The 27,773-nt window shown below is 36.8% G+C and overlaps 1 protein-coding gene across 1 annotated transcript in view; it reads right to left on the bottom strand.

The window, feature by feature from the left end:
* adgrb3 (adhesion G protein-coupled receptor B3) overlaps positions 1 to 27,773 on the bottom strand; it is a 181,156-nt gene that overhangs the window by 52,221 nt on the left and 101,162 nt on the right. The window contains exons 3-8 of the mRNA XM_060864427.1: positions 20,333 to 20,443; positions 18,029 to 18,190; positions 15,803 to 15,967; positions 13,594 to 13,758; positions 8,000 to 8,164; positions 6,600 to 6,701 (exon numbers count right to left, since the gene is read on the bottom strand). Of these exons, the coding sequence (XP_060720410.1) occupies positions 6,600 to 6,701; positions 8,000 to 8,164; positions 13,594 to 13,758; positions 15,803 to 15,967; positions 18,029 to 18,190; positions 20,333 to 20,443 (870 nt within the window). The remainder of the gene's footprint in view (positions 1 to 6,599; positions 6,702 to 7,999; positions 8,165 to 13,593; positions 13,759 to 15,802; positions 15,968 to 18,028; positions 18,191 to 20,332; positions 20,444 to 27,773) is intronic.

The raw sequence follows: 27,773 nt of genomic DNA, 5'->3' as shown, positions 1-27,773 counted from the left end.
AATGTCCCCTAAAGAATTTCCCCATTGTCTAGAACCCTGAGGGAAATATGTAGTAAAACCTATAACAAGTTTATTATACAGTAAGTCAGAGAGGTAATTATCCCTATACATATGAAAAAAAAATCTATATTAGTACCTGAAATCAGGGAAATTGATTAGATTTAACCTGACATCAATTAGCCAATGGAAATGAGGGATCTACATATTTATTTGAGTAAGCAATCAATGTTCCATGCAATTTAGACAAGGAAGGAATACAACCCAGGTGGGATGTCAGTCCATCACAGTGAACTACGTACATACATTCACACTTAAGGGAAATTGAGCAATTCAAGTTCAGCTTCTGGGGGGCACGGTGGCTTAGTGGTTAGCACGTTCGCCTCACACCTCCAGGGTTGGGGGTTCGATTCCCGCCTCCGCCTTGTGTGTGGAGTTTGCGTGTTCTCCCCGTGCCTCGGGGGTTTTCTCCGGGTACTCCGGTTTCCTCCCCCGGTCCAAAGACATGCATGGTAGGTTGATTGGCATCTCTGGAAAATTGTCCGTAGTGTGTGATTGTGTGTGAGTGAATGAGAGTGTGTGTGCCCTGTGATGGGTTGGCACTCCGTCCAGGGTGTATCCTGCCTTGATGCCCGATGATGCCTGAGATAGGCACAGGCTCCCCGTGACCCGAGGTAGTTCGGATAAGCGGTAGAAAATGAGTGTGAGTGAGAGAAGTTCAGCTTCTGGGATGTTTTTGGGACGTCAATGGAAACCAAAGAGACAACTGATAAACCTCACAAAGGCACAGAGACACCAGAAAGAAAGTATCATGAGCTCAAGATGGAACCTGGGACCATAGGGTTGTGTTAGCCTTCACCTGCTTTGCTGACAATGAAAGTAAATTGTTTAATAAATTATTTGCATGTGTCAAGTTTTTCTATCTATCTTTCTTTTTTCTTTCTTCATATTGTTATTCATTTATTTAGCACACTGTAATTTTTCCCAGTATAATGTATGTTTTCCGAAAGTATGCTTTTAGTCCCAGCCCTGTCTCCATACCAGTAAACAGGCTAAATGTATATGAATACATTAGATATAATATAATACATAGCTGTGAATCTATGATTTGGTCATATAAAAGGAATTACAGGTTTGAAAATGCCAAACATTCCTTGAAGGTTTTTTTTTTTTTTTGTTTTAGTAAAGGTTTCAAGTGGCATTCATACAGATTCCCACCTTTCACACTCAAAGCAAGACCTTAATGGTTTTCTTGTCAGGCCCCCGGATCCGGTGGAAAGGAGACAGACCCGTCGGCAGGATAGCTTCAAATGATAGGGGTTTAATACACAAGGGAAACAAACAGACATCCACACGACACGGGGAACTAATGTAACTTAATCTAACTTAAATACACTAATGAATCCGCCTTGCAATCGGCAACGCGGCTCACATAAATACACACACACACAGTCAATCACAGGATGGGAAACAGGTGAGGAGACAGGGAGGAGCGGACGAAGGCGTGGCAGACACGTGACAATAATAAAAACATTCGCACGTGTCCAAAGCTCCGCGCTGATCCCTGACATTTCTACAGTACCGAAGAACCCATGCAGAGACACTGAATGCTAGAGATATCATATTGTTCGATCAAAGTGGTACACAGTTGGAAACACAGACACTCCCAGAGCCCTTTCTCTCAAGTAGGACTACATGCACATATTGTGGTGTATTTCTATATATACTTCTATGGTTGGGCTTTAATGTATATTAAAGGGTGTTGTAATGGGTGTAAACTCTGGGAATAATTATGTGTTTATGTTTTCAGGGTGTAAAGTTACCATCATGTTAATGTAGATTCAAAAGTGGTAAGCCCACGGCTGTCAGGTCAAGAGACAGGTCACGGAATACTGTCAAGTAATTATACATTTTCCTGCATGTTTGGTTTCAGTAAATTATAGCTAATTATAATAAAACAACTACTTTTTCGATTGCGTGAGTGAATGAGAGTGTGAAATTCATAGAAATGAATGGGAAATTCCCTGAAATCCAAAAGTTAGCACAACATGGACATGTGACATATCAAAACTCTCAGAACAATGAGGGGAACTTGCTCACGGGTATTCTGATGATGTCACGTGTAGCCCCGCCCCCAAAATAAGTGAAATCAAAAAGTTAGCACAACATGGACATGTCATATATCCAAACACTCAGCACGATGAGGGGAACTTGCCACATGGAAGCATCATTCACATTTTCTTCAGGAAATGTACATTCTAGTATTAATATTAATGTTGTGCACTAATTTTGCTTATTTGTGATTGTTTGTTAAACCCTGTGACCCGAGAAGTAGAAAATGAATGAATGAATGAATGAATGAATGAATGAATGAATGAATAACTACTTTTTCCCAGTTACCCCCAAAACAACAACAACAATCATATAAGCTAAAAAGCTTAACACAGAGGTATGAATCCATATACACACAGGTTAATTTGCCTGCTCTGTAGCAGTCACACCTGCTTGTTATCTCTGGCTCAAGTCAGCAGTTTTCACCACAATCCACTTCACTTAGGCCTTTCTTTTCTGCGTCTACATTTTTCTGCATCTTCTCTCACACAATGGAAGTGAGAGTGACATGGGAGCATACAAAGTGGCACAATGTTGCCAGCGGTGTCAATGTGTCTGTGTCTGCTCTCAGATAAACCATTTTGTCCAAGAAAAGAAGGAATGAAATGAAAAAAGCATAAAAAGGTTTTTTTTTACAAAGAATAAAATATTCAGGTTTTTTGCTTTGACACTTGACGCTGAGCTTATTGTAGGTTCATCCTGTTTTCATTCATCATCTATTATGTTTTTACAATAAGTTTGTAGAAACTACAACATGATCCCACAGAACACAGAATGAGAAGATAAAGAGATAAGCAAGAGAAAGCAAATGGTATTTAAAGAAATAGCTTGCCCATTCCATTGCTATGGTGAAGCATTATGCTTTAGGGATTTTTTAGGCAGCACAGACTGAAGCGTGTCTAGACTGAGGAAAAAAAATAACATTTGGCCTTCTTTAAGAAAACCTGTTTAAGAGCACTCAGGACATCAGACTGGCACAAAGGTTCACCTTTTAACACAACAGTGACCCAAGAAATCTCAGCCAACATGATGTAGGAGTGGCTTTAAGACATCTGTGAGAACATGATTGATTCTTCAAAGAGAAATGGATAAAGGTTCAAGTGTGCAACACGTGCAGCTTAATTTTCTTAGAAGCATTAAAGCCATTAATAATATAACTAAATAATAAAATAATATAAAATAATATAAAGCCGGGGGGCACGGTGGCTTAGTGGTTAGCACGTTCGCCTCACACCTCCAGGGTTGGGGGTTCGATTCCCGCCTCCGCCTTTTGGGGGCGGGGCTGCGGGACAACCGAAAGGCCAGTCGGTACACCAATTTAAACCTTTGTTCAGAGTATCACCCTAAAGGAGCTGGCCGAGTTTGGTGTAGATAGTTCGAAAGCTTGCTGAGTTATAAACCTCCAAAATTTATAATGGGAGTTTATGGGAAAAAAGGCCACTTTGAGACCCGGTACCGGAAGTACCGGTACTTGGATCGCTTAGAAAAGTAATAGCAACAAACTTCAGACCAGGGTCTACAACATATCCGAATTTGGTGCATGTTGCTCGAAAGCCCTAGGAGGAGTTACTCTTTATAAATTTTTGTCTAAGCTTAAATAGGAAAACAGAATGTTGGCTTCTACAAAGTCAACATAATGAGATTAAATTTAATATCTCGAGACAGATGCAAGATGCAAATTCATTAGAGTGACAATGACTCAGGATTTGATATCTGGATTTAACAAATGCTCCCATTGTGAAAATAAAAAGAAAAAAATGGTACAAATAGCTGCTCTGTTATGAGAAAATGAATGCATGCTTTTAAGATTTCTAAACATGAATTAGAAATGAAAAGGCAATAAATTTGTGTAATCAAAGGACATTAGGCCTCACTTACGGTAGCAAGGTAAGTGTGAGCAAACCTATTAGTAAATCTTTTGCATGACATTCAACACAAGAAATAAAAATCAAGATAGTTTTATAAAATTCATAAAAATTCATAAAAATTCATAAAAATCTAGATAGTTTTAAAAAATCCTTAATTCAAATGACATCAAATCAAATGTATCATCAGTTCCTGAGTGTGTGTAATTTTACAAATAAAGAGCCTTGACTGGCTTCAAATAAGATTCACTGAAGATTTTTTCCTGAAATTTATATATAGACTGCACTGTCATGCTAAAGTGCTTATTGGGAAAATATGGAAATAATAAGACAACAAATTCATCAAGAAAAAATGCCACTTCAAAGAGTAAAACGATAAAGTCATTGTATTTTCTGCAATAGTTGAGCTAGATGTCTAGAATATATACAATATAGTAACACTGGGAAATGTTAAATTTAACAAACAATCACAAATAAGCAAAATAATTAGTGCACAACATTAATATTAATACTAGAATGTACATTTCCTGAAGAAAATGTGAATGTTGCTTCCATGTGGCAAGTTCCCCTCATCGTGCTGAGTGTTTGATATATGACATGTCCATGTTGTGCTAACTTTTTGATTTTGCTTCATTTTGCTTATTCTGACGTCATCAGAATACCCGTGAGCAAGTTCCCCTCATTGTTCTGAGTGTTTTGATATGTCACATGTACATGTTATGCTAACTTTTGGATTTCACGTAATTTCCCATTCATTTCTATGGGATTTTTTTGCCCGCCTTTTCGTCCGCAGTGCGAACATCGTTTGTTGGATCGCTTATAAAAGTCATAGCACACCTCTCCTCAATGAGCCGGTTGATTTGACACCTCATTCATGGGTCTAGCTGCGGGACAAGTTAAGCGCTGAAGTTTTGTCTGGCACAATAACAAGACTGTTGCTTTGCAAGCACCATTAATTATATTAAACTCCACTGTTCATTGTTGGGATCAATAAAAGAAGAAAGAATCCACACCACCTAATTCTCTGGTTAACCTCCAGTTCCCCAAACTCTGACATTAGCAAGAGCTTAACTTCAATACACTAGTTTTTTCATTCATTCATCTTCTACCGCTTATCCGAACTACCTCGGGTCACGGGGAGCCTGTGCCTTTCTCAGGCGTCATCGGGCATCAAGGCAGGATACACCCTGGACGGAGTGCCAACCCATCGCAGGGCACACACACACTCTCATTCACTCACGCAATCACACACTACGGACAATTTTCCAGAGACGCCAATCAACCTACCATGCATGTCTTTGGACAGGGGGAGGAAACCGGAGTACTCGGAGGAAACCCCCGAGGCATGGGGAGAACATACAAACTCCACACACACAAGGCGGAGGCAGGAATCGAACCCCCAACCCTGGAGGTGTGAGGTGAACGTGCTAACCACTAAGCCACCGTGCCCCCACACTAGTTTTTGTTTTAGAAAATTTAGTAGTAATCTCTACTGAAAATTTACTCCTTTGACATGATTTAAAGCCCTGATTTTAAAATCCCCAAAGTGCTGCAAGACAGGCTGCGTATTACATGTAGCAGCCTACAGCACTATGATTCGCTTCCATATTTTCATGTGTTTTTGTATATATTGTATATAGTGTGTTCGGTTTTGGTTTATATCTTGTCATTGATTGTTACCCCATGTGTCTTGATTAGTCTCAATTGTTTTCAGTTTGTCCTCTGATTACTTTGTCTATTTAAACCCTCATGCATCTTTTGTTCAGTTTGAATGTCCAGTTTCCTTTGTGTCTTGCTATTACAGTACTAAGCCTTGTATCCTTATATCGTCGCTGTCGGGCGGAATCCTCGTATCTCCAAAACCGTTATTTTTCAGGAAATTAAAAAAAACGCCATACCTTATCTGCAGTGCACAGGGTTTAGTCCGCGTTGCAGTGGATTGTCTTGCGCTAAATTCCTGTCCTCAGACGAGCACCAGAACTAGTGGGGGTCAAGTTTTTTTTTCTTTGAGCCCAGTGTTTTGAAGACATTTACCTCAGAAGACGTGTTGATTCGTTGCGACTCTTCTTGAGGAGAAATATGCCGCGAAGCTCTCCCGCGGAGTGAGGAAGAGGTGGACAGTTGAAGTGTCCAATGGAGTTATGAGATTTCCGCTCAAGCTATTTTCAAGACTTTAGATTGGTTAATAACTTGTAAAAATAACAGACCCACGTGGGGACTGACCAATAGCATCGATATGTGAAAAAATATGAAATTGACCAAATTTGGACATACGAGGTTTCCGCCCGACAGCGACGATACGATCCCCAGGTTTCTGACTTAGACTACATTCCTTGCTACCTGCCTAGTCCTTTGCATGCTGTTTGTAGATCACCTTAACTATGGCCTTCAAAAACTACTAATAGCTGCACTTAATATACCGTCTACCTAAATTTGCATCATCTTCATGCCTGGATCCTAACAAAATGAATTTATAATTCAATTTAGATTTTAGATTTATACAATAATTTTATGCACAATTTTATTAAATTACTGTGTCACTGTTCAAATCCATTCACCATCCTGTATTAATGCAGTACACATTCATGATTTCTGCTTTATCTTACATATTAAACTTCCTCATACCTGTGGCATTTGGTGGGCATCTATTGAAGGCTAATTCTCCAGATGGCGTTCTCCTCCACATCATTGAAACTGCATAGTCCTCTGGACAAATCTCATAGGGAGCTACACAAGAGCAGACAGAAAATCAACATTTAAGTACAGAAAATCGATGTCTTATGTGGTGACACAACCGTCATTCCCAAGCAAGAAATACTAATTATTTCTATATGTGCTTTCTTGACGTGACATATGGCTAAGTACGGTGACCCATACTCAGAATTCGTTCTCTGCATTTAACCCATCCATAGTGCACACACACACAGCAGTGAACACACACACACCGTGAGCACACACCCGGCACAGTGGGCAGCCATTTATGCTGTGGCACCCGGGGAGCAGTTGGGGGTTCGGTGCCTTGCTCAAGGGCACCTCAGTCGTGGCCGGCCCGAGACTCGAACCCCCAACCTCAGGATTAGGAGAACGAATGCTTATTGCTTGGGTTCTTGTTACAAATAAAAAAGAAACAGAACCAAAAAATAGGAAAAAATCTTGAAGTTTGAATGAACGGCTACGTGCATTAATTAATGGTTTTCAAAATCCCATTAAAAACTTATTTTATTCTAAAAATACTTAAAATTCCTTTGCATACCTTGGGAGAATTTGCAAGATGTGTACCATTTGTTTTAAAGAAAACATATATTTTTTCTTATAGGACTATAAGTTAATATGTAAAGCATAACAGAATGGCACAATCTTCAAAAAAAACATAACAAAAAAGGAAATAAGGAAATAATCCCTGATCAAGAGTTCGCAAACCTTTAGTTCTTAATATTGTGTATTGCCCACTTTAGCATCAATGATGGCATGCAGTCTTTTGTAGTAATTGTGCATGAGGTCCTTAATTCTCTCAGGTGGTGAAGCTGACCATTCTTCTTGGATGCCTCCAGTTCCTGTAAATCTTTTTGTTTGTCTTGCACAAACTGCACGTATGAGATCTCTCCAAAGTGGCTCAATGATATTGAGGTCCAATTACAATTACAATGAGTTACAGGTGTGGAAACTTCCATTTAATAGCTATTTTAAACTCTTTGTGTCAACCTGTGTTTTTATAATTTGGCCAAATTTTCAAGGATATATTAACTTTTGATCAGGGTTGTTTAGGTGATTTCAGTTATCATTAGGCTTTAAAAAATGTCAAACAAGTGTGTGATAATTGAATAAATGACATTATGTGTGCACTATCCTTAAATAACCAAAACCAATTCCTTTAGGGTATGCAAACTTTTAAGCACAACTGTACATTTAAATAAATAATAATCCACTGCAGAACCCAAATAATCATCTGCACACTCTGCTTTCATTCAGCTTTCAATGCTCTTGTGAGCATAACTGAATCCGGTGCTTGTTGTCCAAATGGTTACCTGGGCAACGCTGCTCGCTGCATTTGTGGACTTCTTCTCCATTGCCTTCACACTGTTGCCCTGTGACAGCTAGGCCTTGGCACACCCGTACACGCCGCTGCCAGCCTCCATCACATGACTTTGAACACCCACTCCATGGGCCCCAAGGGTTCCACTGGCCGTTTGCTACACACACAAAAATAAGAAAGTTTGCACTACTTTTCACAAAACGAATCATTTTTATGAACAGTAATGAGATTTGACCTCTATGTGTATGCCATTTAAAATAACAGGATATTTGCTCTGAAAGTGACACATACAAAAGTATCGCGTGATGAACTTTATAAATTCATGTTATAAATTTAACTCGTATGTTAGCTTTAAAGTGACTCGAGGTTTTCTTTAAAATGGACATATTTTATGGCTCCAAGATATGAAAAGCTTTCAGAATTTTATTTCACCTCTAAATTTAAGCAATAAATATCAAGTGCAATAATGAGAAATGCATTATTTAATTAATAAAAGGGTGTTGGGCAAACGTCTATAATTTCTTGCACTTTACAAATAATAAAATATATTTTATGATAAAAATTCCAAAGCTGTCAGTATAGTTTATGGTGTGTTAATGAATAGCATAAAATCCTGCGTTTAAAAAGATGGCCCTGTTACGGTGCTATGATAAATAACAAACTTGAAATGTACAACTTAAGCATACAAAAAGACACCCATTTGCTCCATGTTTACTTTTAATATAAAGCTCAGAATAAAGTCATTTTTTTTATAAAACATTTTCCTGAAATGCAGAAACTTGAATCTAAAACATCTAAAACATTTAAACATCCATTTTTTTAAAATCCACACTTACTGTAAGCTGACTTTGTTTTACATTTTATTTATTTTGAATGAATAAAACTGCATTTGGGGGGCACGGTGGCTTAGTGGTTAGCACGTTCGCCTCACACCTCCAGGGTTGGTGGTTCGATTCCCGCCTCCACCTTGTGTGTGTGGAGTAAGCATGTTCTCCCTGTGGCTCAGGGGTTTCCTCCGGGTACTCCGGTTTCCTCCCCCGGTCCAAAGAAATGCATGGTAGGTTGATTAGCATCTCTGGAAAATTGTCCGTAGTGTGTGATTGCGTGAGTGAATGAGAATGTGTGTGTGCCCTGCGATGGGTTGGCACTCCGTCCAGGGTGTATCCTGCCTTGATGCCCGATGACGCCTGAGATAGGCACAGGCTCCCCGTGACCCGAGGTAGTTCGGATAAGCGGTAGAAGATGAGTGTGTGAGTGAGAAAACTGCATTTGTGATTCCTATTTATTTGTAAAACCACAAAAAGACACCCATTTGCTCCATGTTTACTTTTAATATAAAGCTCAGAGTAGATTTTTTTATTAAAACATTTTCCTGAACTTGCCCTGAATCTAAACCTTTTAAAATTCCTATTTATTTGTAAAAAAAAAAAAAAAAATTAAATAAAGGTTTTAAAATATAGGCTTCAGTTCATGTAAGTAGCTCAATGACTGTAAACATTTAGTATACTAATGGTGTATTTGCCAGGTCGAATCGACATTTATATTTTAGTTTCATTTCCTATTGAGCTGATTTCACGAGGCACATTATCAGTACATTTGAAAATGTCCTTGATAAATCTTTCATTTATTGGTCAAAAATTCTGCAATAGAAAAATGCCAACAAATTTCTGTCAAGTGTGCAAAGAAATCCCAAAAATCTGAGCACAGAAAACACAGACTCAGTGTTTAAATGGATGATTAGACAATTATATGAATAACCAGTTTAAAATACTGTATTTTGACTCCAATATTTCTTTTTGAATTTTGTTTGTTGGTCCAAATGTCCAGAACACTGTACAATTTTGCAGCACTACCTCTCTGCACTTTTCGGCCTTGATGGCTAGTTTGGCAGCTAACATTATAGGAAAAAATGTTACCCGCAGTTCTGCTTACCCATAACACACGACAATATGGGATTACTCTGAGTTGGATCAATTCAGGGATCAATTCATTGTCTCACTGAAATCAAACCACACTAGAATTCACTTAGAACGGTACTGACATCACCTCACTCAGACACATAAACATACTCCTGACTGATTGCAGTGTTGTTATCTGTTTAAATAAACCAAAAGGTAAAATGCATTATATAAACAGACTAAACATACATACAGTAGGTGAAAGCACCCTCAGTTTACCTACTGCATAGAAAATCACTCGACATTAGGATACAGGTCTTCATTGAGAAATGATATATTAATTTCTCATGGTGCTGATATGATACACTTCTGTGCAATACAAATATGAAATCTAAAGATCAGATTTCCTCCATAATAATAATATGCAAGAATAATGTTTTCTATTGAGGGTGAGTGTGACAAATGGCTGCGGATCCAAGGTCAATTGTTATTAAATTAATTATAAATCAAATACCATCACATAGAACGGGCAAGAAAATGAGTGTGACATTTTATGTGGTATCTTTTCAGTCAGAGAACATATTGCATATAGCCTAAATATATTACCTGAATATATTTATATTATATATGTTATATTACAACCACTGTCAAAGAATAGGATGTTATGCAGCAAGTGAACAGTCATTCATTCATTCATTCATCTTCTACCGCTTATCCGAACTACCTCGGGTCACAGGGAGCCTGTGCCTGTGCCTGTGCCTATCTCAGGCGTCATCGGGCATCAAGGTTACACCTGCCAACCCATCGCAGGGCCCATAGCAGGGCGCACACACACACACTCATTCAATCACGCAATCACACACTATGGACAATTTTCCAGAGATGCCAATCAACCTACCATGCATGTCTTTGGACCGGGGGAGAAAACCGGAGTGCCCGGAGGAAACCCCAGAGGAACAGGGAGAACATGCAAACTCCACACACACAAGGCGGAGGCGGGAATCAAACCCTGACCCTGGAGTTGTGAGGCAAACGTGCTAACCATTAAGCCACCGTGCCCCCCTCAAATGAACAGTCATTTCCTGAATTTGGTGTGTTGGAGGCAGGAAAAATGAACATGTGCATGGGGTTAAGTGACTTTGATAAGAGCCAAATTGTGATAGCTAGATGTGTCAGAGCATCTCTAAAACAGCAGGTCTTGTAAGGTGTTCCCAGTATGCAGTGGTTAGTATTAGAAAAGTCTTCTATGGAAGGACAACTGGTGAACCAGCAACATGGTAAAATGCCACAGCAGAGTTACTGTAGCACAAATTGTTAAAACATGTAATGCTGGCTATGATACAAAGGTCTCAGTACACACAGCACATCGCAATTTGCTATGCATGGGGCTTCGTAGCCAAAGTCCGGTCAGAGTGCCCATGCCAAGCACCTACAACTGGTACGTGAGCATCAGAACTGGACAATGAGACAGTGGCAGAAGGTGGATGGGTCTGATGAATCATCTTTTATTTTACAGCATGTATGGCTCTACAGTATGTATGTGCATTGCTGACCTGGGGAAGAGATGGCAACATGATGCACCATGGGAAGAAGGATAAGCTGACAAAGGTAGTTTAAAGCTCTGGACAATGTTCTGATGGGAATCATTGGGTCCTGGCATTCATTTGGTTGTTATTATGACAAAAACTATCTACCTAAACACTGCTGCAGACCAAGTACACCTTTCATGGCAATGTAATTGCCTATCCTAATGGAAGTGTGCTCTTTAAGTAAGACAATGTGCCTTGCAATACTGCAAAAAATTGTACAGGGACTATTCTACGAACATGGTAAAGAGTTTAAGGTGTTGGCCTTCAAATTCCCCAGATCTCAATCTGATCGAGCATCTTTGAGATGTACTGAACAAACAAGTTCGATTCAAAGAGATCTGACCTTACAACATACAGGACTTATTGGATCTGTTGCTAATATCATGGTGCCAGATACTACATGCACACCTTCAGAAGTTTTATAGAGTCCATGCCTCAAAGGGTCAGAGCTGTTATGGCAAGTGGAACCTGCACAATATGTGGCAGGTGGTATTAATGCTATGGCTAAACAGTGGATATAACATTTTAAAACAAACACGTCTTGTAATGTATAATGCTGTATAATACATGTACATACAGTACATACAGGTATAAGGGATGTATTAATTCATATAAAATAGCAGATTATTCAAAGTTAACGGAAAGAAAATAAATATGTATTCTATAATATTTATCATTTTAATATACGATAGCTATTTTGCTATCTATATGCACCTGATTGCAAAAACAAATAAGCACTTATCATATAAACATATGTATTAGAAATAATGCAATATAAAATAAATTACTGATCAACCTGACAATACAGGAGATGATTTTCTTAAAGCATTCAAAAATTGTTTACATATAAAAAATGATTTACTATGTTTATCATTATCTTACGGAAGTCTATGCATTATTCTATTTTTTTCTTTCTTGTTTTGTCATGATAACTTAAGTTTCCCATGATCTCTGCATGTACCCCATTTTAAATATGCAATGGATTATTAAAAAATAATGGAATATAATAAAATAATAAAACGTTAAGACTTTATTCTCATAAATACTGTCAATTATTTTGTGTTCATTTTGTCGCACAACTGATATTTTAAAAAATGACAAATGTTTTGTATCAATTTATTTTTCTGTGATGTAAGAGCTTGAGGACGCTCGCTTTCTTCTTTTAGCTCTGTTACCGCTAAGTATCTAAAAGCCACGACCCTAAAATATACTTGCTGCTAGTTTAACTGTGCTTTCAGAAAAAGCGGCTGGATAAAGATGCAGACATCACAGCCTCCTTCATAAGTGCCTGACACTTATGTGAAAGTCAATCACATGAGTCCCTGATTAAAGTAAAAGCCAATGCGATCATCCATGATGCTTATTTAATGCGCTTTTACTGTCTCTGGAACATGTTCTTATGCAGAGATCAAAAGAAAGTTAAGTGATAAGAAAACAAATAAAAAAAAACTAATAATGCCTGGCTTCTAATTACTTGTATTCATTCATTCATTCATTTTCTACCGCTTATCCGAACTACCACGGGTCACGGGGAGCCTGTGCCTATCTCAGGCGTCATCGGGCATCAAGGCAGGATACACCCTGGACGGAGTGCCAACCCATCACAGGGCACACACACTCTCTCATTCACTCACGCAATCACACACTACGGACAATTTTTCCAGAGATGCCAATCAACCTACCATGCATGTCTTTGGACCGGGGGAGGAAACCGGAGTACCCGGAGGAAACCCCCGAGGCACGGGAAGAACATGCAAACTCCACACACACAAATCGGAGGCGGGAATCGAACCCCCAACCCTGGAGGTGTGAGGCGAACGTGCTAACCACTAAGCCACCGTGCCCCCACTATTACTTGTATTATCTTATAAAAAATATTTCATATAAAATCAAATTTATTTTAATGCTTTTAAAAACTGACTAATTGCCACAATGCACTTTACATTATTGTGAGATGCGTATACATATATCATGTACATTATATTATGATTTGAATATAAGGACTTTCTATTTGCTCTCTTTCATTCTTTAATGAAGAATGATAACTAAAAAGTGCAGTAGTGTTTATCTGTTGACGTTTCAAATCCAAGAGTTTTTACCTGTGCACTCGGGGTTGTGGCACTCTCGGCTCTCGGCCCAGTGACCGCGACACTCTGACCCACCGTGAGCAGCAGCTGAGCACTGCCTTTTTCGCTGCTGCGTCCCATTGGCACAGGTCACTGAGCAATCACTCCATGCACTCCATTCCTGCCACTGACCATCCACTGTAGCCGGCCAAAGAGACAAATCATTAAATAGTATTCGGTTTGAGACCACAAAAAAATTGCATGCATCAAAATCTAAAAATTTAATCATAGCCTTCTGTATATAGTAAGCAGTGAGTGAGTGAGTGTTTATTACATATTCTATGTATTGTATTTAAGGTATTTATCTGTTATGTAAATACTTTTATTATATTGTTGGTTATACGTTCATTGTGAATTCTTATGAATTAGATATTTGATATGAACCACTTGTAGAGATGAAGTCTGTATTAAATGCAAAGCAAACTCTGGGCAATAAATAATTTATACGTATAAGCCGGATTACAAAATAAGCAAACTAAAATAAAGGGAAAGAGAATCTCTCTCTCTCTCTCTCTCTCTCTCTCTCTCTTTCTCTCTCTCTTTCTCTCATAAAATAATGCAATGCAATAACCTTTTCAGCAGTTGTTATAATTCTTTGAGAGAAATGCTGGGGTTGCCTGAGAAGAGCATGAATGAAAATTTAAAAAAAAATGGTGTTTGGCAACAGAAGATGCCCTGAATAAACTGAGTCTACAGGGAAAAGAGATGCTGTGGGGAGAAGAGCTGCTAATTGCATGGCTTTTTTTCTGCTGAATGGGCTGAAGCTTTTAAGGAGACAAACAAAGCAGTCTGCTATCGGATGGAGCGCAATCTGTCAGTTACCCCATCACAGCCAAGCATTTGCTGTACAGAGAATCTCATCATCACAAATCTGCTTGCCATTCATGGACAATTGCAGCTAAGCGATTTTCACTTCAACCCCATGTGTCGCGTCATCTCTGTAACACCAGATCTGTTCTGTAGAGAAACAGGAAGTGCAGATAATCTAATAAACCTTGGCCAGCTAGCCGTGGGCAGTTTTGCGTATGATCTTGTCTGCCTCCCAAAATAGGGTGTAAATTAGTGCCATGTGTATTGTTTCGAAGCAATACAGGAAGTGTTGCCAGGTGTGTGGATTTCCTGCAATCTACTTTGGAATATCTTGTGTGTTTTTTATTTCAGTCACTGTTCATTTATTCATAGATTATTTATGACAAAATGCTTAATGAAAAGGTTCTACTTAGATTTAAATAAGTAGAAAATAATTTATACAGTTAAATAATGTATCTAATCATTTAGAGAAACCAGTTTTATAAGTTGTATTACTGGTTGTTAACTGCGATAGTTTTGACATGCAGATTTGGCAGCTGATAAACGGTCCTAACAGATACATACATATATACGGTATATCACAAACACACAGCCTCTAGATTATTATGTACAAAGCACACAAATTTTTATTAAAAACAGTTCAAACCTAGTAATAAAATGGCATATTAGCTATATTAATGGTCTCCACATTTTTGTTCTCAGATAGAATAAAATTCTCTCTCATTTTCTCTTACGCAGCAAGCTATCTGTTGCCTCCTGAATTGACAATTTTTACCATTTCATATGGGATTTCCAATCAAAATCTGCACCTAACACATGGTGCATTAATAGGTTTTGCCTGGTGCACTTTGAAAGATGAGGTACAGCTTTGGTAAACCGAATATAAATTTCAGCCTTTGCAGCATTAAGTTATGCTTATCTCTGCATGCATGTATGGCTAGGGATTGGAGTGCTTAAATATGCATTCATGCACCTTCAACTAAATATATATATATATATATATATATATATATATATATATATATATATATATATATATATATATATATCAGTATAATGTTTAGTAACTAGTCCTACAACAATGAAGCCATACAGTAGGATGAAGTTAAGTGGTCTTAGGCTCTCTTTTGGCTAGAGAAGATGGAAGTGAAACATCACCATATTGAACCTAATTCCCACCTCATTTTTTAAAGAGAGCAGGTTTGAGTACAAGCAACGATTTGTTGAATGATCATTCGATTTTTGCAGCAGAATGTATTATGACTAGTGGACAGAAGGAAGAGGCTCAGGAAAATGTGATAGGAGTTCCATTGGGAGAACCGAGGAAGTAGAACATCAATCACCAGAGAGAAAGGAAGAGAAGGAAACAGACCTGGGCATAGTGCGATGTTGCAGAGTTTACTCTGAGTCTCTGGGCCATCACAGCCCCTACCACCATGCTGAGGTGGTGTGCAGACTCGGGTTCGGGTGCGGTGACCCCGACCGCAGGTAAAGGAGCACAGACTCCATGGAGACCACTCCTCCCACACACCATGCACTGCCAACACAGGAAAGTAGTTAAGATACACTGGGACACCCCCACACACCCACCTCCACATACTGTACTTACTTAAACACATTAAAATTGACGTTTTATTAAATACATCTTAGTAGTACAGAAAAATCGTCTGGAAAGAAACATGCATCTTAGAACATGTTAAATGGATGAAAATGCACATAGAGTGATTATAGTGTTAATCACTTTTAAGGTCATATTAAAAAAAAATGTAAAGCTTGTTTTCCATCTTCTGTAAACTGCATTTAAGACAAAAAACAGCATTTACTATGGTACAGTATGAGAAAGTACAAAAGTACCTAATGACAAATATTTGACACTGTGATTCATCTTGAACACAGTCTGAATCTTTGATTCATTAAGGCTGTGCTGTGATTCAATAATGTTTGAAGACTTTATCTAACCACAGCCTGTTCTTTTTTACGCTAAACCTCCAGCTTATGGTCCAGCTTTTGTTTTCTTTTCTTTTTTTTTTCCTAATAACCTCAAAATTCTTCACATGCCATGGTATAGGTTATCAAAAATCCCAGGTGTGTGTTGACTCTTGGTTTACTCTCCGGGCATATGTTCTCTCGCAATGTCCTTATTTTCTGAAAGTGAAGCCTTCTTTATTTCACTCCAAGTGAGTATAGAAAGCTTTCGAACGTTTCTAATCAAAACCTAAATAAATAGAAAGCTTTTTTTTTATCATCTAGGTTCTCACTTATAAAGAGAGTGGATCAGAATCTGTTCTAAACCTCTGACCATCACCTGCTTCAGACTACAATATTGAAACAAGACTGAGCAACAGCCTGTCTGTCATCGTACTGTCTCTACTTCTGCAGGTCGGGTTTAGAAAGTGTTCCAACACTTATATAATGAATATAGATGAACACATTTAAAACATTTTGCTCACAAACAAAAAAAGACACTGGAATTTGAGATGGTTTTCTTAATTTTTTTATGGAATTTGAGTGCTGAAGGCACGGATATTTAATAATATAAAGTGCATAGACAGGCATAGCAAAGGTACATGGCCATATCGTGTTCCACACGACCGCTGGATTCAGTTAAATATGTCTTATTCAGAATTTCTGGCATACAAAAATTCTTGACATATAAAATAAAACTACTCCTATTCAAAAATATGCACAATTACCTAGAAAAAGGGCTGTATGTCAAAGAAATATCAGTACAGTGCCATTCTTCCTCTTTTTTTACATACTGCTGTAAACCCACCAGTATGTTTTTTTGTTCATGAAAACAATTTTGTTTTCCAGGAATTTTGACTCCAAAGACGAATGAAAAGACTTCATTGCATTTCAGTGCAAAAAAACAAACAAACAAGTGAGTGACAATTTCACTAGCTTAAGAATGATGATAAAAGGCAAGGTTAAATTCTTACCTTATCATTTTTCACAGCGTAATTTTATATATTTCTAGGATTTCAGCCAAGGTTCTTTTTGTAAATTTTTTTGAAAAAAAAAACTCACCCACCCCCACATAGTAACCAGGCAACTACAAATCAGACATTTGTAGCTATGTTAATTTAGATAAACTGATCATATTCACAAAAAATGGAAATTACAAGAACTACATTAGTTCATATTAGTTACATAGAATAGTTCACATAACAACCTATCTTTAAAGGTTGCTCTGTTAAGTTCAGATTTTTCTTTGCGCATAAAAAGGTCAAAAACAATTTAGATAGTGACTTTATGATATTATAATCATTTCGTTTGAGATTTTTTTTTTTGGATCAGAATTTTAAAATAAAAATCCAATCTTCTGATATTTAAAAAACCAAAACACTTTTTTGTTAATTTCTTTAATTGCAAAAAAAAGATTGTTTTTAATTGTTAAAAGTGTAGTGGATGAAGGTGATAATGATTAGTGTACACTGACTAGGAAAATAGATGAAAAAACATAAAACATGACATATGACATGACATGACATATGACGGTGACATGACAAGAAAAATTCATTAGGAGTAAATGAGAAGAATAATAACAATTCAACAAACAGACAGGAAGTGCCACTGTGCATCTGTTGGCTAACACTACCTGGACAAGGGGCAGTGTTATTGCAAACCCTTGATTCTCTTAAAGGGCCGCTGCAGTGTGTTCCGAAAGGTGAGACACATGTTCTTGTTCGCACCTGCGACCCTTGACCACATGTAACTGAGCAAGAGCTCCACTGGGACCACTCCTCAGCACCTGGGTCACCTGTGTAGGAGAAGGGTGACACCAGTTAAAAGCAGCAACAAGGTCACATAACAGCCCAAGAGGGTAGGGCCATTTGGAGCGGTGCACCAACAAAAGTTACATAAGGTGCCATACAGGATATATTATATTTGCATATTTATGCTAAGTGGGAAAGGTCATCTTTAAACGTTCTTTAAAAATCTCTAAAAGTTTTTTTATTTTTATTTTTAATGTTTAAACAGAGTGAGTGCCAAAATATGGCAACTATCCAGAATGTTAAATAGTGAATTCAGCCTCATATAATCTCTATATGAAGAATACTGCAAATAAGTCAGACTGATAATTTAGAGAATTTATATTTGACGCAAAATCATAATAGTTCAAGTATTGTAAGTTTGGTCACCATGTAACAGATACTATAAGCAGGTACTTATGTCCAGATTTAAAACTACTGGCTAAATGTCATCTTAATATTTACAATTAAGGCATGCAAACAACATAAAAAAAAAAAACAAAGAAAAGAAGATAAGGTAAACAGAACTAATACCAGAAAATAAAAGCATTAAATGTGATAGAACATGTAGAATGCATGCAAGATGGCTTACAAAAGTTAGAGAATGACCTGTGATGAATGTTAGTTTGCAACTACAGTTGTATTAAAAAAAAACAGATCATGTCTGTGCTCAACTATGCTTGAGTTTTATTGACCTAAATGCCAGTTCAGAGTTTCTTGACTTATTTATTTTTGACACAGGATTGACAAGAAATGAAAAGAAAATCAATAGAACAAGAGGGGTGATCCTCGGGTTGTATTCAGCAGATCACAGCAAGTAAGTCACTGCTACCATGATGTTAACTTTCACTTTCACATTCAAAATACTACTGAAAATGTGGACATCATGTGACTTACACTGTTGCATATAAAAGATGCATCTAAGACTGGCCTTTATTGACTTCCTATACTGCTGCTACATTTATGTCAGACAAAGACAAAGTATTATTATTATTTTTTTTAATAATAATAAATGTACAATGGATCAATTGTATATAAACAATTGTATTAGTTGTAATTCCCCAATGAGCGATTGCATGGCTGTTCCAAATGCAAACAAAAGTATGGAATTTTTTTTTCCAGTAGATTGTCTGTCATAGGTAAGAAAATGCATCGTATAACATTATTATTCTTATTATTTTTATTTAAATTTTTTTTAATGACAAATATATACACTAGTCAGACGTGAATGATATATCTTCTATACGGTGGACACTGATTTTCAAAGTTCTATTATTTTTCTTCTCTAATGTTAAAAAAAAAAATTAGAAGAGCATTATTGAGCTGATCAAAGATTTGGTTGAAAAGTGGATCAATTTGGTTATTTTTTCTATTCTTTTTTCCTGCTTTTTTTTTTAATGAAGCAGTGCAACAAATAGGGCAGTCTGAAATGGTGAAACTAAAAGGAAAATGTAAATGTAAACTAAAAAAAGTCCAAGGTGAATTAGGATGAGCAAAACACAGTTAGGGTTTAGCTTGCAAAGTGGGTTGCAACTTAAAATGTACACAATTCACAAATGGTGAAAACAAACAAACAAACAAAAAAAAAAGTAAAAGAAAAGAAATTATAAATCAAAAGAGAGAGAAATGAAAGAAAAAAATAAATAAATAAAAAAGCAAACCCCAGCCCAAGATATGCTGTATAACATACAGTATCAAAAATCCCCATGCAACAACAAACACTTAGGGGAAAATAATTATCAAAAACAATATTTACTAAGGTTGAGTTTTCTTATTGTATCAATGACTCTTATCAATCACATAACCATGACCAACATGCGAGCTAGAACCTACAGCTCCTTCTGGTGAAAAGAAATATAAACGTAAAAAAAAACACTAGACTGTTCTTTGAATTACAGTGAAACACAATTAAGAACCCAGTTAGAATTCTTATTCAGTTTGCTGAACAATATGCCAGCATTTCCTTTTTTTTTTTTTTTTTTTCAGGATTTTTTATTTCTAAGGGGTATAAATAAGAGGGATAAAAATGAATATAACAAAAATGATCTTCACTTTAAATGTGCATTATAAGAGAAAGAGAGCATGCAAAGTGACTAAGATGAAATTAAGTTTAGTTAACATAAAGGAAAGAAATATAACTATTGTATTACCAGTTTGTGCCATAAATTTAGCAGACTCATCTCGCTCCTGTTGGCCCTTTGTGTCATGAACTGATCTTGGCCGTTGGCTTTTTACAGTATGCTCTCCGATCATTCCAAATTCTAGAGACAGAATAAAGGTTCATGAAAACTAGGTTTGATACAAGATCTTCAGAGAGAAAGCAAATAAGAGCTTAAAACAATTCTGGCAGTAGTTATAGTGTGTTGCAACTGGCAGTAGGTCACACATACTGTAGATAACTTATTAATGGCTTGACTTGTACTTTCTTTTTAGCTTTAAAGAAAAGAACAAACAAAGGTTTCTCGGTGGTATGTTGGGAGCATTAACTGAGTTCAGCGGCACATCTAAGATACATAACAACACATGCAAATCAACTCACTTTGGCTTTTAACAGGATAATAATTTAGCCGCTACCCCTCCCACGTCCCTTCCCCAATAGAGGAAAAAAAAGAGAGAGTAGGAAATGAAGGTAAAAATGTCTAAGCCATCTGAAAGCCACAGAGGAAGGAGGTCGGGGTGGGTGGGTGGGTGGGGTTGGGGGGGGGGGAAGGGGTTTGGGTATAATGTGCATGATATATTGATCCACAGTTTCTGCAACAGATCAGGACTTTTAGGGCAATTAGAAGCTAAGACTCAGAGTTAGTAGCGAAAGTATGTGCTGTCGAATCTGCAAGTATGTACTGTGTATTCATTTATTTAAAATAACTTACTATGAGTTGTTTTTTTTTTGTTTTTTTAAAACAAAATCAATTAATTCATACATCTTATAATCCATACATCTTTAGAGGGGCATTATTTCTAAACATTTTTTTTTTTTTTTGTTAATCCTATAACCAGACACGAAACAATGGCTGAAAAAAGGGGATACATATACAGTATGGAGGAATCCAATGGAACATTTTTGATAATATTTACAAAATGCAAAATCCATCATTAACATCAGACAATATATAATATAACACAGCCATGCTTCTATCACCAATTGGGAATTACAACTTTTTACGTAACCAGAAATAAGAGAAATACATCTTTCTGCTTCATAGTCCTTAGACAGTCTATATTTAGACAAAAAAGTCTACATTTTAGACAAGAAATGTTATAAACATTGCAAATGTCAGGAATGAGGATGAGTAACACCTTGGCTGCAGATGGATGGCTGCAGACATCATTTCCCCATATTTATTACGTTTAAACATTTTGCCTTGACCTATGTACTGTACAGCCTCTGGTATAATCTATTTAACCCACAATAAAAAACTTGTTCATTTGAGCTTGTAGTGCTTTTGTCCAGAGAGCATATTAAACCATTAAAGATGCCAGAGCTCTGGAACAAAAAACATGATCATTGTTAGGGGTGAGGCCTGCTGTCCAGCCTGAGACTTTTCAGGCATACAGGAATGGCATTTAAGGTGTTAAAATATAGACCTGAGTTTAGCGATCTTCTATTTTTTCTTCTTCTTCTTCTTCTTCTTCTTCTTTACTTCCCACCTTAGTCTTCATGCCCACCAGAGTAAGATGGATGTTAACAAATGATTACATATAGCTGAACACTGGCACATGTTTCTCAATAAGCAAAGCAGAGTTGTCTCTTACACTCCACCTTTAAGTACACATATAAAGAATATCCATGAATCTAAGACAAAAACCCATTTTGAAATCAGTAAGAGAACAATGCACTTACCAGGACAAACACTAAAGACCTTTTCTCTTCTGTTTTACATCATACTCTACCTGTGACATCATTTCCAATACTTTCCAAGTTAATTTTCTGATTAAAAGATGCAGATATACAGTATAGAAAAAAAAAACAGCTGAGCATTGGAGAAGTGTGGAAGGAGAGGCGAATATAAAGGTAAGCTATAGAGTTAGGAGAAGACAAAGGATGGAGATAAACAGTCTCAAATGAAGTTTAGGCTTCACCGGTTGACCAGGTTCATTATTTTTTGCATGACCGGTGCTGAATATTTTTCCACTATTATTTGGATAAAGGGATTATATACATATACATACGTACATACATACATACTGTGAACTATATATAGTATATCTTGAATTTTTATTATATTCATTCTTTATACTTCTCCTTATGTTTACCTTCTGTTCTATGTTTATGTTCTTTAAAGCTGCTTTGAGACGACGTCTATTGTAAAAAGCGCTATACAAATAAACTTGAATTGAATTATTTAGTCAAACATAAATGTAAGCCTTAACAAGTATAACAGCGTAAATGTACCTTGCTATACAGTAGGTGAGATGGCGCTCTAATCTTTTCAAGAATTTTCCTCAGTTGGTGATGGTGAAGGAGAACGCTGTCTAATAATCAATTTACACATCATGCATACACGTCAAAAAGCATTCCGTGAGCCCCTGAACCCTGCGGATAGGGGCGTTGTTATGTCGGAAAAGAAAACTCCAACATATTAGTTTATCATATGATAAAGTTGTTCAATCAAAATATATTTGTATTGATTTGCAGTGACTCTTTCCTCTAATGGGAGGGAGAACTGACTCAAACAGTGTCAGCAAAATGCCTCTCCACAGTCTCCTCAACCACCAGCTCTCCACCAGCAACGACAACAAAACAATCTTTTTGGGAGAAGGGTTTTTATTGCTCTAGTACCTTTCCAGTAATTTGTAGAATCTGTGCCAAGGTTTTTTGAAGCTGTTCTGTAGTGGCTGAAAACATTCCTATGTTGTTTTATCCCTTTAACCACCTGACTGTACATACACATTTTAGAACACCATATTTTAGCAAAATGAAACACTGGAAATATTCACATCAAAACGCTAAACACGATTATTAAAGTGAGTTTGTTAGACAACAAACCAGCCATGCAGAGCTGAATATACTCTAAATGCTCATTTTGTAATTGACATTCACTTATGTTTGTCACTTACTTATCAGTTTGTAAGCACAATTATCATTTTAGAGGTACACAAATCTCTTGATGAAAGTGCCAGTGAAGTAGAACATGCATCACCCAAATGAACAATTAATGTACAACAATTCTTGTACATTTTTAATTGCTATGTAGAATTATTCAAGACTATCAACAGACCATGTGGACCAAAGAGAGTTAAGCTAAAAAAATTAGCATACTCTATTTAATTGGAAAATATGACTGATAATGCAATATTTATTTATTTATTTATTTTTACATTTTTTTCTTATTTACATGAAGTCATTAATTATCACATAGTTGTTTGACTCCTTTATAAAACCTAATGATAACTGAAATCACCTAAACAACCCTGATTAAAAGTTTAATATGTACTGATAATGTGCCTTGTGAAATCCGCTCAATAGGAATTGAACCTTCAGACCTGGCATAGACATTAGTACACTAAATGTTTACGGTCATTAAGCTACTTACATGAACTGAAGCCTTTATTTAAAAACTATTATGAATGCACCTTATATACTTATATATATTTTTTTGTGGTTTTACAAATAAATAGGAATCATAAATGCAGTTTTATTCATTCAAAATAAATAAAATGTAAAACAAAGTCAGCTTAAGTGTGGATTTAAAAAATGGATGTTTTAGATGTTTTAGATTCAAGTTTCTGCATTTCAGGAAAATGTTTTATAAAAAAAAAATGACTTTATTCTGAGCTTTATATTAAAAGTAAACATGGAGCAAATGGGTGTCTTTTTGTATGCTTAAGTTGTACATTTCAAGTTTGTTATTTATCATAGCACCGTAACAGGGCCATCTTTTTAAACACAGGATTTTATGCTATTCATTAACACACCATAAACTATACTGACAGCTTTTGAATTTTTATCATAAAATATATTTTATTATTTGTAAAGTGCAAGAAATTATAGACGTTTGCCCAACACCCTTTTATTAATTAAATAATGCATTTCTCATTATTTCACTTGATATTTATTGCTTAAATTTAGAGGTGAAATAAAATTCTGAAAGCTTTTCATATCTTGGAGCCATAAAATATGTCCATTTTAAAGAAAACCTCGAGTCACTTTAAAGCTAACATACGAGTTAAATTTATAACATGAATTTATAAAGTTCATCACGCGATACTTTTGTATGTGTCACTTTCAGAGCAAATATCCTGTTATTTTAAATGGCATACACATAGAGGTCAAATCTCATTACTGTTCATAAAAATGATTCGTTTTGTGAAAAGTAGTGCAAACTTTCTTATTTTTGTGTGCGTTTGTGTGTCACAGCAAACGGCCAGTGGAACCCTTGGGGCCCATGGAGTGGGTGTTCAAAGTCATGTGATGGAGGCTGGCAGCGGCGTGTACGGGTGTGCCAAGGCCTAGCTGTCACAGGGCAACAGTGTGAAGGCAATGGAGAAGAAGTCCACAAATGCAGCGAGCAGCGTTGCCCAGGTAACCATTTGGACAACAAGCACCGGATTCAGTTATGCTCACAAGAGCAAGGAAAGCTGAATGAAAGCAGAGTGTGCAGATGATTATTTGGGTTCTGCAGTGGATTATTATTTATTTAAATGTACAGTTGTGCTTAAATGTTTGCATACCCTAAAGGAAATTGCTAATCAATATCTTCTTATTTTTCTAAACTTTTTTCTTATTTAAGGATAGTGCACACATGAAGTCATTAATTATTACTTAGTTGTTTGACTTCTTTTTAAAACCTAATGATAACTGAAATCACCTAAACAAGTTTAAATATCTTTCAATATTTGGCCACATTATAAATACACAGGTTGACACCCAGAGGTTTAAATGGCTATTAAAGGAAAGTTTCCACACATGTGACTCATTGTAATTGTAATTAGGCCCCGTTCACACTGCAGGTAAAAGTGGCCCAAATTTGATTTTTTGGGGTCAAGTGACCAGGTCAGACTTCTTCAGGAGTAGTGTGAACACTCAAATCTAGCCCAGATCTGATTTTTTCAAATCAGATTCAGACCACTTCCATATGTGGTCCTGAATCAGACCCAAATCTGATTTTTTCCAATGTGGCCGCAGTGTGAACAACCAAGGCGGATTTGATGTGACTTTTACGTCAATCTACATCGACATTCGTCACAATTATGCGCCGGCGAATACGCACACAAACGTGACTACGCCTACAAAATGGATCAAATAATCAAAAGTTGCCCTCGACATCCGAAAATGTTCAAAACACTGCGTCTCTGTGCCGCCATTACACAAACATTTAGAAATGAAAGCGAAAATGTTTACTTCCTCCATAACCTCGCCAACTTTAGCGCAACGGCGTGCTGCGTGTGACGTCATTGTTATTGTTCGTTTGCGCATGCGGGTCAGTTCGAAACAGCAAACAGTTCACACTGGTTTCTGATATAGGCCACATTTTAAAAGGTAATGTGAACAGCCAAACAAAAAAATCAGATCTGAGCAAAATATCCAAATTGAGCATTAATACTTTAGTGTCTGTGCATAAATAGTCAGTGAGTTTCTCAGCTCATGAGGTGATGCACTGACTTGGCTAGATACTGCACTTTATAAAGCAAGGAAAGGATATAAAAAGATATATCTACACTTGAAAATGCCAGTCAGTACTGTTCAAACTCTGGTAATGAGGAAAAATAAGAGTTTGTGTTGAAACTAAGCTCAGGTACAGCAAGAAAGAATTCACCCATTAATGCCAGAAGAATTGTTTGGGACACAAAGAAAAACCCACAAACAACTTTGAGAGAAATACAGACTGCTCTGGAAAAAAAGTGCTGTTGTTGTTGTTTCAAGGAGCACACTAAGGAGATACTTAAATGAACTACATGGTCGAGTTAGCCAGGAGAAAGCTGTTACCTTGCCCATGCCACAAAATGGCCCGGCTGTAGCACACCAGAGTCTGTAGCAGAGTCATTTAGAGTGATGAGACCAAAACTGAACTTTACAATCACAACCATGGATGCTATTTGGAGAGGAGACAACAAAGCCTACAGTGAAATGTACACCATCCCCACTGTAAAGCATGCTACTGGATCTCTTATGTTATAGGGCTGTATGAGCCCCAGTGGCACAGGGAAGTTAGGAAAAAGTGATTGCAAGATGAATGCAGCATGTTATCAGAAAATACTGACACAAAGCTGCACATGGGATGTTCTTGGATGTTCCAACATGACAATGATCCAAAGCACAAGGCAAGGTTGGCCCTTCAATGGCTACAGCAGACAAAGTTGGGTGGCGTGGGCATCACAGTCTCCTTACTTCATGCACAAAATTATTACAAAAGACTGCATGCTATCATTGATGCTAAATGGGGCACTACACAATATTAAGAACTAAAGGTATGCAAACTTTTGAACAGCGATTATTTTCTTGATGATTATCAAAACAGCTTTCTGTTATGCTTTCTGTTATGCCTATGATATGAACTTGAGTCCAATAAGAAATAAAATAAATGTTTTTTGCCTTCTCACTCATATTTTCTTTAAAAAAATGGTACACATCTTGCAAATTCTCCCACGGTATGCAAACTTTTGAGCACAACTGTGTGTATGCATCTATGTATGTATAATGTCTATGTATAGAGGGGAGCAATATCACTATATCTGTAGGGATATCACAAAATAGTTTGCATTAACAAAATGAATCAGGACACACAACTCGGATCACTGATCAGGAAAAAATCCAAACAGGTCCAAATCATCTGTGAATGCTAGGAACCAACAGGTATTTTACTGATCTTGTGCAGTCCATTTAAACACGGAGTCACTTTTCCACACAAGTCATGAGAAATGTGTAATATTAGATCATTGTCTTCATAGCACAAGTTCATTGTAGATGACAGACACCTGTACTTTCATTCATTCATTCATTTTCTATTCATGTGAGGCGAACGTGCTAACCACTAAGCCACCGTGCCCCCCCCGAGTGAATACATTTTGTACCTTTTATACAAGTCAAGTATATCTATAAATCTTGACATTAAAAGGTTATTTTGGTTTAATTAAATACCATGACATTTCTAAAGGTACCCTATATCAATGTTTGTAGTTACAAATGAAATACTTTCATTTCAATAGCATTCCATTAGATTTTTTTTTTCCATTTTATATAAATTATGCCATAAATTTTCCCAAAGGTGAATGAAATTTAGTGTACTAACTAAAATATTGGCTGTGAATGCATGGTTAAAAAAAGTTAATTTTGAGGACCTTAACTCAGTTAAAATAGACTGCCTATATTCATGAAATCCTTCCTTGACTAAACTTCTGACCGATAAGCTGTCTGACCTCTACAAAGACAGATTAGGTTGTTCTCTAATTATAAAAACATCTTTTTCAGGCCTAGGCCTACCTGATTTTCTGACATAGTGACTTATTTTAATTGGCATTTTTTTAATGATAAAACATCACTCAAAACCGAGGTGGATATTGAACATGAAGTATATCATAAGCTTGAATGATAAACTCTGAAATGATTCTGAGATTTTGATTCAGTTGATTCAGTGGAATACAATGGAAGTT

This window comes from Tachysurus vachellii, chromosome 2 (assembly GCF_030014155.1).
Source record: "Tachysurus vachellii isolate PV-2020 chromosome 2, HZAU_Pvac_v1, whole genome shotgun sequence".
Taxonomy (NCBI): domain Eukaryota; kingdom Metazoa; phylum Chordata; class Actinopteri; order Siluriformes; family Bagridae; genus Tachysurus; species Tachysurus vachellii.
Note: the sequence above shows the minus strand (reverse complement) of the source record. Positions and strands in the feature narration are given on the sequence as shown.